Source organism: Colias croceus, chromosome 14, assembly GCF_905220415.1.
Source record: "Colias croceus chromosome 14, ilColCroc2.1".
Lineage (NCBI taxonomy): Eukaryota > Metazoa > Arthropoda > Insecta > Lepidoptera > Pieridae > Colias > Colias croceus.
The window spans coordinates 7,093,898-7,109,452 of record NC_059550.1 but is presented as its reverse complement, the minus strand read 5'-3'; the positions used below and the strand labels follow the sequence as shown (position 1 = coordinate 7,109,452).

Genomic DNA, 15,555 nt, shown 5'->3' with positions numbered 1-15,555 from the left:
CGATTTGATTATGACAACCGACATAAAACATTAGCGAATATTCAAATTTGGATGACTTGCGTTATGCATATATTTTCTCATACTAAATCAACTAGTTTATATTGTACTATTGAAAAATAATCTTATTAAACCGTGAGAGTTCCATATCTATAGAGGCAAGTGTGGGAAATAAGAATGCCATCCGGCAAGCGAGTAGGAAGTATTTTGCAATCAGTGTCAAATGAGATAACCTCAAAATTAATAATCAAATAATATTATGTCAATGGATATATACTATACTAGCTGTGCTCCGCTGTTTTACCGGCAGTGCTCCGCTCCTATTGGTCTTAGCGAGATGATATATAGCCTATAGCCTTCCTCGATAAATGGGCAATCTAATACCGAAAGAATTTTTCAAATCAGACAACATCAAACAAACAAACTCTTCAGCTTTATAATATTGTATAGATAGGTATAGATTATGCATCGAAATACAATCATCTTTAAATCGTAATATCATCTTTAATACTTAGTTGCAATGCATAAGAAGAGATTGTTACTTGCTTATTGCAAGTAAAAAGGTGCACTTTTACTTCAAGTTTCTGTTTTATTATAACTTAGTGTTGTATATATTTATATGGAGTTGTCGGCATAATTAAACTAATTAAGGTTTAATAAAATCTTTTATACAGTTTGTCTGAATCTTAAATCATGCCCGAATTGAATGTATTTTTTTCGTTTTGTAAATATGGACCATAACATCAGTAAATCAATATTAAAACGTTTCATTAAATACGATAGCTGTGAAGCATTTCTCAAATATTTATTTATTAGAAAATATTTTTCTCAATCTAATGTGACAATTATTTAGCTATAAATCTGAAATTAGCATATGCAATTCCTTCGCATAAAATTATTGATCATAAACGCAGACTAGGGGCCTTAGACAAACGTACGTAACGCCATGGAATAGAAACTGCTAACGCTAATTATTGACATAAGCTCATGACATTTTGGTAATGGTTCGATCACACTACCAACGACGCAGACGACCACAACCAAAGTTCCAATCTTGCCGAAATTTGTTCAAAATCAATATTAAAATCTCCCGTCATTCTGGTACTCAGGGATAAAAAAATTCGAGGTCAATTAATAAAAAGAAATAGGGTTTTTTGCGATTTTCGCCGAGACGGTAAGTTTATCATACAATCACCTGAACCAAAATTGTAAATAATCTAATTATCTATAAAAAAGGTTAAATACATTTTTTTCTAGGAGCCACCGTTTCTATGAAAAACCTGTTTGTTTATCCATTGATCTCAAAATTTTTTTTTCCAAACACCAATACGACAGGAAATTCTTTAATTTCATTTTTAATTGTGTTTTGCACAATTTTATTTAATTGCGACTGGATGAAAATTTTGTTCGTGGTCGTCGTTGTCGTTGGTAGGGTGACCGAATCCTTATGCAAAACATCATACACTTATGTCAATTTCTTTCGATAGCGTATTCTATTCCTTGGCGTTTTGACGTTTGGCTAAGGCCCTTGGTTTGATCATTTTTATAAGTCAAGCAATACATTAATATAACGTTGACAAATTTATGTCAATGGTGTAATCTACTGCAAGGTAATGGACTCTAACAAATTGTACTACATCACGGGTATCTATAATTGAAGCATTATATCAAATTTTATAAGTAATATAAAAATACACTCAAATCTCTGATAAATTTAATAATTCACACAAGAGAAAGCTATCACAGTTCACGTAAAGCACGCCCAAATTAATACAAAAACATTAACAGCATTTTAGAAACCACAGTTATTCCGGCCAATTAATTTAAAATAAACGATTATACAACACTAATTCGGATGAAACAGTCTCTAGCATTGTAATAGTACATAATAGTGTAATTTTTGAAAGAAGACACGGGAGGTTCTCATCTTTGTAGTTGTCTTAATAAGAGAATACGTGATGCAGATCTGTTTATCGAATGAACGTTTTTATCAATACTTTAACAATTACATAGAGTTATAGAAATGCCTTGTTAAGATTGTTTTTGTTTATAAATAAGATCCAGTAAAGATTCATTGGGGATGGAAATGTGAATTAATTTTTAACACAATAATAGGATACCAGTTAATTGTTACCTATCTTTAGGTGTATAAATAATTTATTAGAACAAAAATAATTTAAAACGATAATTTTCTCAATAGGATAGCTATTATAATATCTCTAATGACATCTTCTACAATTCGAAATTCTATTGTATCCGAATTTCATTTACACTTACACATTACTTCGGATAAAATATAACATGATTACACATAATGTTCAGCTTAATTTTAAATACTTATTAACCCTATAATTATCTCATTACGAATAAATATTATTTTAGCAAATAAGTTTATAAATAGGCGAGATTCTTGCATTGGTTCATCTATGTCTATGCAAATAAATTGAAAGCGCCACAAGTCATGAGAAGTTATACGTTCAACTAATAAGGGTGCGACATTTGATATCATTCTTGGTAGATATAAAATTCTATCTCGTAACCATACTTAGGTAAAATATTAAAGAATAGACTTTATTAATAAATCATTGAAAAGATCAGTAAAATGTAAGATTTCGTTACAATCATAATAAGGTTAAAAAAGGTGAAAATGTACAGAGAAAATGGAAATGAATAGTTTTTATTCAAGTAATAAAAATTTAATATGTGTTAGATTATATTTATTTCTTAAACAAAAAGTTAAAAATTTAAATACAAATACATTTCCACATAATGCAACTAGTTCTTTCCTTCTTATTTTACCACAAATTGCATTAGCCTTCGCTCAAGGGCTGACTGTCCTGCCAAGTTCGAGTGAAAGTGTGCAATTACTTCTGTCGTACAAATTATAGTTCGCTTTAGTATGAGCGTGCTTTCGGATAGCGCATCTTGTGAACTCTTCCGAGGTATAAAAGAACGTAACATAGTGATTCACGAACCCATTGCTTTACGTATTCGACCACTGGAACACGAAATCAGGTACGGTGATCTTGTATGCTAAAATAATGGAATCGATTTTGAGCTTTTTGTATACAGGATACAGCTTATTGTAGCATGCAGATGCATGGTGTGATAGTGTTGTGCGGTGCAGTGTAGTGATTCAAAGTTTGTTTTCTTTTGACAGAAGTGAAGCGGCTTTTATTATCCGGTAGCAACGATGCGGTGGATTACTTTGGTAATGTCTTAATTTTTTTTACAACTTTATAGTTAGATTATAGAGAGAACAATGGAATTTAAACTTTTTTATAGAATAGTCACTTTTTGTTCTAATAAATATTGAAAGCTTTTACGAATAAACGTAGAGTAACTTTAATTTATGAGTCACCAAAGTTATAACTAAAGTGAAATTATAAAATCAAGTGTTTACATTATACTCATTAATTGTATTTTTATAGAATCGATATTTAATTTACCTTTAATACAATACAAATACATTCTAAAACTTATTGATACACAAAGTACAAAATAGACTTCCTTTTAATTAATATCACTTGAACTATTCAAAAAGGAAGGTCTTGTTTATTTAAAAAATAACGATTAGAATAGATCATTTGCGGTTTATCTGACGGCTAGAGCAATTAAAACATAAACATCAATTTACTTAAGTACCTAACGAGTTTATAATTTAGATTAAGTATCAAGTAAACTCTTGAATATATAGTTTTGTAATAAATAGAAAAAACTTTTAATTGTTTATTAACTTGTTACTGCTAAATAGACATTATAAAATTCATCAATATGAGAAATCATTTTCGGCTTCGAATAACGGTCTAAACGCTACGTGGACAGTCAAAAAGCAGTCAGTTGCATCTCTCACCTACATTTTTGTATGCAATCTAGCTTCACTATAACCGATTCCACGATTGAACTGTACCAAGTGATACCTACATAGTATGTAGTATGTATGATACATAGTATGCTTGAGATACAAGTTTATTGGAAGTACTGTAACATTCTGTGTATTTTTATAGACTGTATATTGTTGATGTAGAGCGTAAATTATATTTTATAGTAATAGCAAAGCTTACAAATATGGGTAGGTATTAATCATTCTTCCATTCTTTAAAGATGGTCAAAGATTTTTAGTTGAATTTTTCATATGATTTCATATCGAACTTTATTGAAAAACTTGCGGTACCTACGCTCGGGATTCGCCCGTGGTACATGTTTACGTTTTCTCGCCATAAGAACCATCCTCACTCGAGGGAATATTATATAAAAAAGTAATTAACGAAATCAGTTCAGCTGTTCTCGAGATTTGCGCTTAATTTTTATTACATACAGATATATTAAATTAAACTAAAATATATCAAAATATTTTGCATAATGGTCAGAGTTCATTTCATATTCCTAATAGATAAAAATACTGATGTGCCCGGGATGTGGATGAAAGAATTATCACAATCGGTTAAGTAGCTTTTCAGTGTACTGATTACTGTAAATTATTATATATTACAGATATTACTGTAAATTAGTAATAAGTTGAATATAAGTAATCTAATACCTAATAATAGCGTAGGTAAATGCAAAAAATGTCTATTAAGAAAACCTTATAGGTACATATTATGTATCGTTTCTTTTACTATTTAAAAATGAGAATGTATTTTGTCATGATCGCAAAACTATTTTTGTTTATACAGTACATTAAATTGAATGACTTATTATTTATACAAACAATTTACTCTATAGAATACAAGATATAGAGACTTAGAGGAAATAGTAATTATATTGAACTTTAATATTTGCAATTCAATTAGATTTGACATTTTATCTGTTTTGGTTCCAACGCAATCTTGTTTCACACTGACCCAGATAATACATAAATACGTAACATGAAAATAGTTATACTTGCAAGGAAAATCCATAATTGCTCCATAAATTAAATAGACACATTACATTACATCCATCTGCTTGCCATACGCTACAGACGGTCGCGGTAGTACTATTAGTCGGTAATAAAATTATTAAACTCATTTTACAATTATTAGTGCGTCATTCAATCAGTATCATCATGACTACATAAATAGTATAAAACAAAGTCGCTTTCTCTGTCCCTATGTCCCTTTGTATGCTTAAATCTTTAAAACTACGCAACGGATTTTGATGCGGTTTTTTTTAATAGATAGAGTGATTCAAGAGGAAGGTTTTAGTATATAATTTATTAGGTTTTAGACAAAGCGGGCGAAGCCGCGGGTAAGCTAGTCTCATATAATTTTGTTCATGTAAACTTATACCAGAAATTGTTACATTGCTCAGAAAAAATCACAATAGGCGTCATGTAATCAAATAAAGTATACCTAATAATAAATCTCCCGGCCTACATTTTTGGGAGAAAAATAATTATAGTAATTATAAGATTGCGTAACGAACAATGATGGGATATTAGTCTATTTTGAATGGTAGTGTTGATTGAGGTTGCAATCACTTAAACCAGACAATAGACATTTGTTTGGGCGTATTGCTTCATTGAATTCAATATAATATGTTGTACATCACTGTTATATCAAAGTCATGTTGTTTGATATCATTACATTTCAATTTGGCTCTCTTTTGACACCGGCTTTAAAGCCTCATTCTATTATTGTAAAATCAAAATGTTCAATAAAGATTTTTTTTATTTCTACTAAATGTGAGTGTTGCAAGTTTATAAATAGAATCGACAATGCTGCTAGAATTCTAACGATCGATGATATTTTACGAACGTTTTTTTTTAATCTTGGATTTGTACTTTTACTCATTTACAAATCGATCGTAAATTCACAATGCATATTGACAAGTGATTGAATGGTAGAGTTTTATTAAAGTTGACTTTTTACTTTCTTGTTTTGTTTGTTTTATATATATTGGACAGAAGGAAGTATTTATTTGAATACCTTAAAAAAATGAATTGAATTAATTCGACGTTTGAAATAAATTCATAGTGATAAAAAAGCATTTGTGTTTGAAACCAATATTTATTGGTTTTTCACATGTAAAAAGTTTGAGAAAAATTATTAACACATTATGAATTCAAATTCAAATTGTCTTATATTAGTATGTAGTTATAATATAGCTGAGGTACAAATTTTATAGGTTCTTAGACATTCTGCTCGTTGTTAAGCGTGTATATATTTTGATTACAAAAAAAATGTTTTTGTATCACTGGATTTAGGCCTTAAAAGTGTGAACTATCATGAACTCGTACCTTCTCTTCCTATCTGAAAAAACACGCATTAACCGCTGTCATCGCACCGATGACCACTTGATCGTAGATAATGATAATGTTCTATGACATATCACTAGGATTACGGCAGGAAATATATTATTCAGTTGCAATCCCGTTGGATACTTTCTCTTTTATGTCGATTTATCGCGAAACTCACTTTCATCTCGCTATTCCAACACGTAATGTGCATCATTTGTGCATGTTTGGACGAATATGATCTACGTTTATTTGAGATAATATCTAAATGCGCGAGACTTTTCATTAAGTAAAATTAGAAAAAAATATTATTTATAATAATTAATCAGTTGCTAATTAACAGTAAGCTGAGTAGAGTAGAGTGTTGTAGGAAAAATGGAACTTGATTCTTAACCAAGAAGTAACGTAGTAATTTTTGTTTTATCGTTATGAAGTCTGGTAAGCTATTAGTATTTAATAAGTTACAACTATTAAATGAAACTGAATTTGCCACAGACAATTCAAATTTTTAATTGTTTTGTAGAGAAATTCTTTAATAACGATTAATAAGAAATTGCAATGACATTACACACTTTTACTTCAGTACCACCACTTAAATAATTTCTTAAGTATTTTGTACAGTATATGATTTTCCTGTTATTTCTGTGTAACAGTAAAGTCGTGTATAAATCCGGCCCTGCCATATAACCATGCAACGTAAAAAACATGCAAATCAAACTTTTTTAATTAGCTTTAACGAGTCGTATAAAAAACGGAAGAATGTGTTATATAAATAGATATTATCCAATACGCAAAACGTATTATATCATGCGCTCTATGAATTAATTTAAATTTTAATTATGTGAGTGAATTAATAAGGTAGAAAAGCACAGGGCAAGCCGGGTCGGTGGTATTCATAACTTGAGAAAATGATTACATAAACACATTTATAAATGAGGTTGTATGAGTGGGCATAATTTTTTATATCTACGTGAAAACAAATCGATCGTATAAATTAGGCATATTTTGTTTTATAATATTTTGTAACATTCTTGTTAAACTTGAATTTAAACGAATAATAATCTAATAAATATTTTAATACGCATAGGATATACGTAAATTTATCTATACTAATATTATAAAGCTGTAGAGTTTGTTTGTTTGTTTGAACGCGCTAATCTCAGGAACTATGGTCCGATTTGAATAAACCTTTCGGTGTTGGATAGCCCATTTATCGAGGAAGGCTATATATCATCACGCTAAGACTAACACGAGTGGAGCAATGCGGGTGAAACCGCGCGGCACAGCTAGTTTGTATTATTACAGGCATCTACTACGTTGTGCTTGACCTGATCTCTAAGTAGGTACATTGTATAGTTTACATCACATAATATTGCGATTAATGTGGATCAAAAATTCAAATGCTAAATAATTTTCACAAAGTAAATATTATAAGTTTACTCTGCAGAGAAAATGAGTGGTATTTACATTAAGTAATTTCCGATTTCACAACCCATGGACGTATTTGTGTTAGATAAAAAATTACATGTCATTCTTTTTCTCAAGGTTTTTTATGAGGTAAAAAATTAAGAAAAAAACTAATCAAACCCGCTTGAACTCATGAAATTCATGTATTGTCTTTGATACTTGATAAGTATGCAAAGTTTGAATTAAAACTGCCCATTTAAAGGGGGTAAAAAACGAAAAGTCGATTACGTACAAACATATAGGTGAAGCTAATAGCATGTTAAAAATCATAGGTTTTTCATTATTAACTGTGTCAAATTAAGATGAAATTAATTATGTTAATCATATATGAAATAGGCCAAAAATAGCAATCGTCTTTTTGTGGTTTTTCTCATTACCTATCTAAAATTGCGTCAGCTTAATTTTATGTAGGTATAACATTAGACGGTTGAGATGGCATTCTATAAACGTACCGCAGTATGTCGTAAACTCTGTCATATATTTAAATCCGTGTAATGTATTATGAGCTAACTCAACGTTACTTTTATTGCATAAATTGTGAAGCAACTAAAATTTCTCATCTTTAAGCCTACCGTATGACTTATTGCCAAGATTTACATTATATAAAATTATGTGTTTGTACACATTACAACAGAATGCCTGGAAGCTTTATTTATTTATCGGCAATATCAGATTTCAAGCAATGAAAGGAAAAGTATTTCCATTAAAGGCTATTTATTATACTTAGACACGCAATACTGGGTGCAATAACTATAGTTTTATAATACACAATAAGTATATTTTTATATTGTGTGTATGATGATGATGATATAATAACATGATAACTCAAAAAGTATCTATAAATTACTTAATAATATTATTAGCAGTCTAGAAGTAAGCAAATGGGGCACTGTTTTCTGGGGATTTACGAAAAATTATATTTTGCAAAATAATAATTATTATTATTTTTCAATTTCAGATATTATGCTGCACGCTGGTTGCTATAACAATTGCCGATCCGGAACCCAAGAAATACAAGCCAGGCGCAGTGGAAAAAGATAAAAAGACAGATGCACTCAGTGATGACGAAAGAAAATTTTTACGAGAAGTCGAAGAAAAGTTTGGTGTAAAGTCTGAAGTTCCTAGTGCGAAAAAGGGAGAAGTAGAAATAAAAGAAGATGAAGAAATAAAGAAGAGTGGTAATGATACGAAACCTGCAGAACAAAAATTGACTTTCCCCGCTGTAATTGCCATTGAAATAGTCAATGATACTGACTCTAAATATAAAGGAAAAAGAACAATTGATGCCAACCTAGGGTATGGCTATAAGACAAATAATGGATATACTTACAGTTATTTTGGTAAATCAGCGCAAGACAAAGGAAAGTTTATGATTTATCCTTATTCACAAGAAGATATTCCTGGACATCAAACAATCTATAATTCTGACTACATGCAAGTTGGCAACAAGTATCAAAAAACGACAACAAATGTAGAAATTCAACCATCGCAAGCTTATGAACTAGTGCCTGTTAAAGATGAGCATTCATCTTATGATTATAAGAAACCTGAGATTGAATTCAAGACTCCTTCTCCACCCGTATCACAAAAATCAAATGATGCACCTACATCAACTTTGTACACTACATACAATGGCCAAGAATTCTCAGGCTTAAGTGCGCAGTTTCCTACTTTAATGCCGAATTACTTTGTTAACCCCTCACAATTACTTACCAATCCCCAATATCAAAATGCAGGATTAACCCAAGACGTAATAAGTTCACACCAGTCTCAGTTAGGTCAAAGAATAGTACCTGTTTTAGTTTTAAGAATACCAAGTTCTTCGATAAAGAATCCTTCAGCAGAGCTTTATGCAAATTTGCCTAATAATTATCCACTATCATCTTATCTTAATAATGTCAATTTACAGCAGTTAGTAAATCAATATTTCAAAAAACATGGTTATTCATTCGCTCCTCAAATCATGGCTTATCAAAATTCTCCAGTGGCTCAAACTGAGAGCGAGCCACAACATTACGCTAATCCATATGTAAAACCTTCATACACCCAGTCTGATTACTCAGGCGTACAGTATTCTGCTGTTAAACCAGTAATGGCTAGATATCCTTCAACAAATAATCAACCCAAATATTTTGTGCCACAGTCTCAATCTCTCTATCGTCAACCATCGCAACAACGCTATGAGTACCAATATCAATACGTACCACAAATGGCTGGGCCGTCCCATCACTACGTTCAACCTCAATATCAACAGCCGGAACATGTACAGCAGTACCAAACCTTGCACACTACTGTTCAGCAGAGTGAAAACGTTCCAGAATCATACAATGTTGAGTACAAGTCACAAGCGGCTAGCCAAGAAGCATTGCCAGCAAGCTATGATGCCGCTAGTGTAGAGCAACAAAGTAATATTCAGTCAGGTCAATCGTATTATTCCTCAGCCGATACACAAGCGGCTCAGTACGAAGAAGAAGGAGAAAACGTAGGGTATTCCAAAGAGGCAGTACAGTCAAACTACGACCTAGCTAAAACAGTTCCATCTTCATATTCATCAAGTTCAACAAGTCAGAAAGATGCTGAAGTGTCAGTCTACCCCTCACGTCTTATTCACACTGAACAATATGAAGAAATCAGTGGGGGTAATCCAAGTCAAGATGTATATTCCTACCAATCGCAAGCCGCCGCAAGTCAGACACCAAAAGGATTTACGCTTTCCGAAAACTACCCAAGCAAAGATCATACAATAGCAACAGTGTTTCCGTATCCATATAATGCTCCGCAGAAGCCGACACAAACCGTTCAAACTGTAAGCTATGTTACTCCTATGCCATCTGCAAAATATCAATCTCAATTCAGAATCATGGTACCACAAAGAGTATTCAAATCACCCTCGAGTGAAAAGGTTTCTTATGTCAATTCGATGCATTATCTTCAAGCAGGGCGTTATACTCAAGATCTAAATCCTGAAGAAGAATATTCAGTTAGTTCACAATACGTACCAGTAGCAAGCAAACCTTCATATTCTCGTAATTACCACTCTCTTCCGAAAAGAATGTCTAAACCAGACAATAAAATGGAATCATCTGTGAAAGTAGCAGTGAAGAAACAAAGCGAGAGAAGTGAAAAGAAGTCGTCGTAAATGTAAAATTGTGGCAAAAATGAACTGTAAATATAGATGGTAATTAAATGTAGTCAGAGTAATGTCATATTTATACTTAAAAGTGAATTGTTAACGATAGCATAAGATTATAATAAAATGTTAAACCTACTTTTGGAAATAATCAATTTGTAGTTAGTCAGAACTGACTCTATATTAAATAAGTACCAACTAACATATCAATTATACTCGTAGTGTATAGTGAACACATTTGACAAAGGTTTCAAAAGAAAGGCTTTGCATTAAACTTTAAAATATATAAAAAAGTATGAAACTTTGAAAGAGTATTATTCAAATTATATTGAAAAGAATTAATTTATTTTACGTCAGTATAAATGACAGCATCTGACTGTTAAAATGTGCAATATTTTAAAAATTAGATTAAATGAGACGTTAATTGTTATTGTTTAATAAAACGATATTTAAAATGTTTATTACTTTTTATTTTCCTATAACAAAGAGATAAACTTAATAGAAAAGTTTAATTACAATTTCAAATGGTCTTAAATTTTGATATTTTATATGCATTTAAAGCATAAAAATATGCAACAGAAACAGATATAAAATGGATCAAACTGACGTTCTAAGTGAATGGCTCATACTTGGCTCATACAAATGCGTTTGACATTTTGAAAAGTAGGACTGTATTCGTTAACTTACATTCTATCTATATAAAGTCTGGCTTACCTTCATACATAACTAATATATTTATTGCTATTAATTCATAGTTTAGGTTCTTTTAGAGTTATAATCAGATATATTAAACAAATACCATATAATTTACCAGCTAATCAACTTAGTATTATGCTGCAATCTAATATACACGTATAAACTCTACATGATGCTTCATATTTTCAATTTTGACCATTTAGGATTATAACAATGGTTCTGGACACGAAGACCTCGAAACAAACTGATAATCTGTTTGATCTCATATTATTCTTCAATCATCGCACATAATAATATAAATTCTCAAAAATTATAACATAATAAAGGGACGCGACGGGGAAACAATTTGTACTATAATACTATTTTGAGAGCAGTCTATCTATGAGCTCACCAAAGGGATATTATTAACCGACTTCGAAATCGAAAAAGGAGGAGGTTATCAATTTGGCCGGTATAATTTTTTTTATTTTAACAATTGTAGTTGAATTTGAGGTTGTAATTAAAATCATTCCATAAGAGTGTTAGAATATTCATTTTCCTACCAAAAATAGTTCAATATTTATTTATTTATTTATTCAAATTAAATACACACAACAGGCCACGATCTTGCCGGGTCCATAGGCGCCACATCAATTTTACGAGCAGATCGCAACCCAACAAAATGTGTACAATTACAATACTACAATGGGATACAGCTTAAAGTTATCTAAAGCGTATTACAATAATTTCATATTTAAAAATCCGATAATTTAATATTACATATAAAAGAAAGACAATAAAAATAATGGTTACATTACACAATACATTAACAACAAAACTAGGACATCATTTAAATATAAATAAAAAACTTCAAATATTTAAGACTAGCAATAATGGTAAAAAAAACTTAGAAAATTTTTCAATATAAGAGCGTATTTGATCCTCTTAACCTCTGACCTCCATATATGAGACGGTCCAAACGTTTGTAAAGATACAGTTTGTCAAACTATGACTAAAGTTTAGAAATTTTGATGCAAAAGATAAACGAATATTCTTTACTATTGGCCTCACGAATAAGCATTTAATTTAATTAATAATTTTGTGTTTAGATAGAGTCACAGATCATAGAGTGCTGATTTATATTTTATTATTAGACACGCCAGCAAAGCTGTTTAGTGTTTATTTCTATGTATTATTAAGTAGTTATAAAACACTTTTACCTATCTACAGGTACCTTCTATGTTCTTGGATTTTTTTTCCGTTTCTGTACATTAATTACTTCGCACATAAATTCATCAGATATTTGACACAAAAAATGTCACAAGTTACTTTTAAAACGGATAAGCTTACAAAAATATGTGTCGGTTGATGTGGGATGATTTGATTTTTAAATAAATAATTTTTAAATTATTTATTGATGCATTCAAACGCTATTATCGAATATTTAAATTTGGTAAAAATATTAACCTTCTATTTTTAAGTTAGCAATCATGAAGATATAAATAATATCTATTAAAATGTGAAAAGGTTTGAAAAACTACTTTTACCTTTCTTTACTTTTACTTTTACCTTTATATGCAGTAGTTATTAAATACAAGTGATAACTGCGTTAAAAATAACCGACTTCAAACTTGCACTTGCAAAATTTACAAATACCTACAGAAAAAAATGCTCATAAAATAAAAACTACTGGGCCAATCCGAATAAAATTTTTATGGGACCAATTCGACACCATCCCGCATCGAACAAAACAAGAATCACGTAAATCGGTTTAGAAACCTCGGAGTAATCGGTGTACATACATAAAAAAAAAACATACCGGCCGAATTGATAACCTCCTCCTTTTTTTTGAAGTCGGTTAATACACACACACACATAATAAGTTGTTTTAGTTTAAATAAAATTGTCTTTCTATCATAAAAGATACTTATATTAATTTAAATACAAAGAGATAAACAATACTTAATAAAAAGTATTAAAAAAATAACATTTGATTAACCTATCTTGTCCGATTTAACCCTGACAAGACACAAGTATGTCTTTTTTCAGCTAAAAAAGCACCATTTCTCACAGCACCCCTATTTGAGAACACTCCCCTTAGTATCAAGTCTAGTATCGGAATTCTTGGTGTCAGTATTTCTGATGACATTCAGTTCCGCTATCATTTGGAAGGCAAAGCTACACTAGCTTCCAAAAAATTGGGTGTCCTAAATAGAGCGAAGCAGTATTTCAGGCCTGAACATCTATTACTACTTTACAAAGCGCAAATACGGCCTCATATGGAATACTGCTCCCATCTCTGGGCCGGGGCACCACAATATCAGCTCCTGCCACTTGATAGCGTGCAACGAAGAGCCGTCAGAATTATTGGCAAACAAGCACTTACCGATCGGCTTGATCCTCTGGGTTTACGACGAGACGTTGCATCGTTATGCGTTTTCTATCGTCTGTATAATGGGGAGTGCTCTGAGGAGCTGTTTGAGCTGATACCTGCCGCGGAATTCCACCACCGTACCGCACGGCATAAGACCAAGTTTCACGCTCACCATTTGGACCTCTGGCGCTCTAGTACGGTGCGATTTACCCGCCACTTCATTCCGCGCACAACCAAATTGTGGAACAACCTGCCTTCGGCGATATTCCCGAACGCCTATGACATCGAGGCATTTAAAAAGAGAATATACCTCCACCTCAAAAAGTCGGCAACACATCTTCGGACACGTCTGTAGATGCCTATGGGCTGTGGAATTGCTTACCATCAGGCGATCCACATGCTCGTTTGCCTTCTTTCATATAAAAAAAAAAAAAAAAAAAAAAAAAAATTAACCACTCAGATTCCTGCCTTATTACCTAAATGTAAATGTATCTATTTATACCTAGTTATACATAATTCGGCTTCCTGAATCAAGTGTCACTAATGATAAGTTAGTCGCGCCCTTTCCTGATTCCGCAGAGCAATGCGGACCGGACGATCAGGAAGGAAATACGCGGGGAAAGTAAAACCTTACTTCTTTTGGATGTTGTCTAAAGCTTAGGCTAGGAAAGTATTGTTGCGTAAGTGTGACATAAAGTTTTATAGACCATTAGTAGTTAATCATGCTGTTTAGATTTGTCCTTCCGGGTTAATTGTATGGATTTTATAATTTATTATAACAGAGAGAGAAATACAATAATATTAATAATTGGGTTAATAGAAATACATGAACTACGTGTAACGAATTGTACAATGCACAAATAAAAAATAAAAAATAGTATTATTCTAAAATTTTTAATGATTTTCACATGTTTCAGTTGAAAAAAAACAGTATTAAATAACATTCATTAACTTAAAAATACAAGTGTAATATTTTGTTATTAAATGTGTTTAATCTTAATTAATATTATCCAACAGCAGAAATACGTAAGATTAAAAAGCGTATCATTTATTTTCATGACACAATAAATCGTTTTAAATGTTTGTAATTAAACAATCTTACTGGTTTTCACACAATTCGCGTGCGTAAAACGAATAACAAATTATATACATATTATCTGTTCATGATCGAGATTACAGTGACAGGAGTTATCTTTGTGAACAGAGAGACTGTGTATTTTAAACAATAAATAATTGTATGAATAATTACACGTATTCTGTAAAAATAAACAGAAATATCTAGAGAATACTCTTTGTGCAGTAATATTTCAAATATAGTGTTGGATAAAGTAAAAAGATAGATTGTGAATACTAAGAAATTAAACTATATTTTGCACCGGATTTTACTAGCATACATTTGAATATTCTCTATATAAGACAAGTCATAACTGCGTTAAAAACAACCGACTTCAAACTTGCACTTGCAACATTTACAAATACAGACAAAAATGCTTATAAAATAAAATCTACTGGGCCTATCCGAATAAAATTTTTATGGGACCAATTCGACACCATCCCGCATCGAACAAAAAAAGAATCACGTAAATCGGTTCAGAAACCTCGGAGTAATCGGTGTACATACCTTTTTTTGAAGTCGGTTAAAAACAGAAAACCTTTAACTTTAAGAATCATATCATCATCCAATACTTACGAACA

At 31.2% G+C, this 15,555-nt stretch overlaps 1 protein-coding gene across 1 annotated transcript; it reads left to right on the top strand.

Moving 5' to 3' along the window:
* The first annotated feature begins 2,895 nt into the window (after positions 1–2,895).
* Positions 2,896–10,949, top strand: LOC123697233. The gene is made up of 3 exons (XM_045643673.1): positions 2,896–3,012; positions 3,158–3,208; positions 8,640–10,949. The coding sequence occupies exons 2-3, from the start codon at positions 3,191–3,193 to the stop codon at positions 10,818–10,820; spliced, it is 2,199 nt and encodes a 732-aa protein (XP_045499629.1). The 5' UTR covers positions 2,896–3,012; positions 3,158–3,190; the 3' UTR covers positions 10,821–10,949.
* Positions 10,950–15,555: the final 4,606 nt, after the last annotated feature.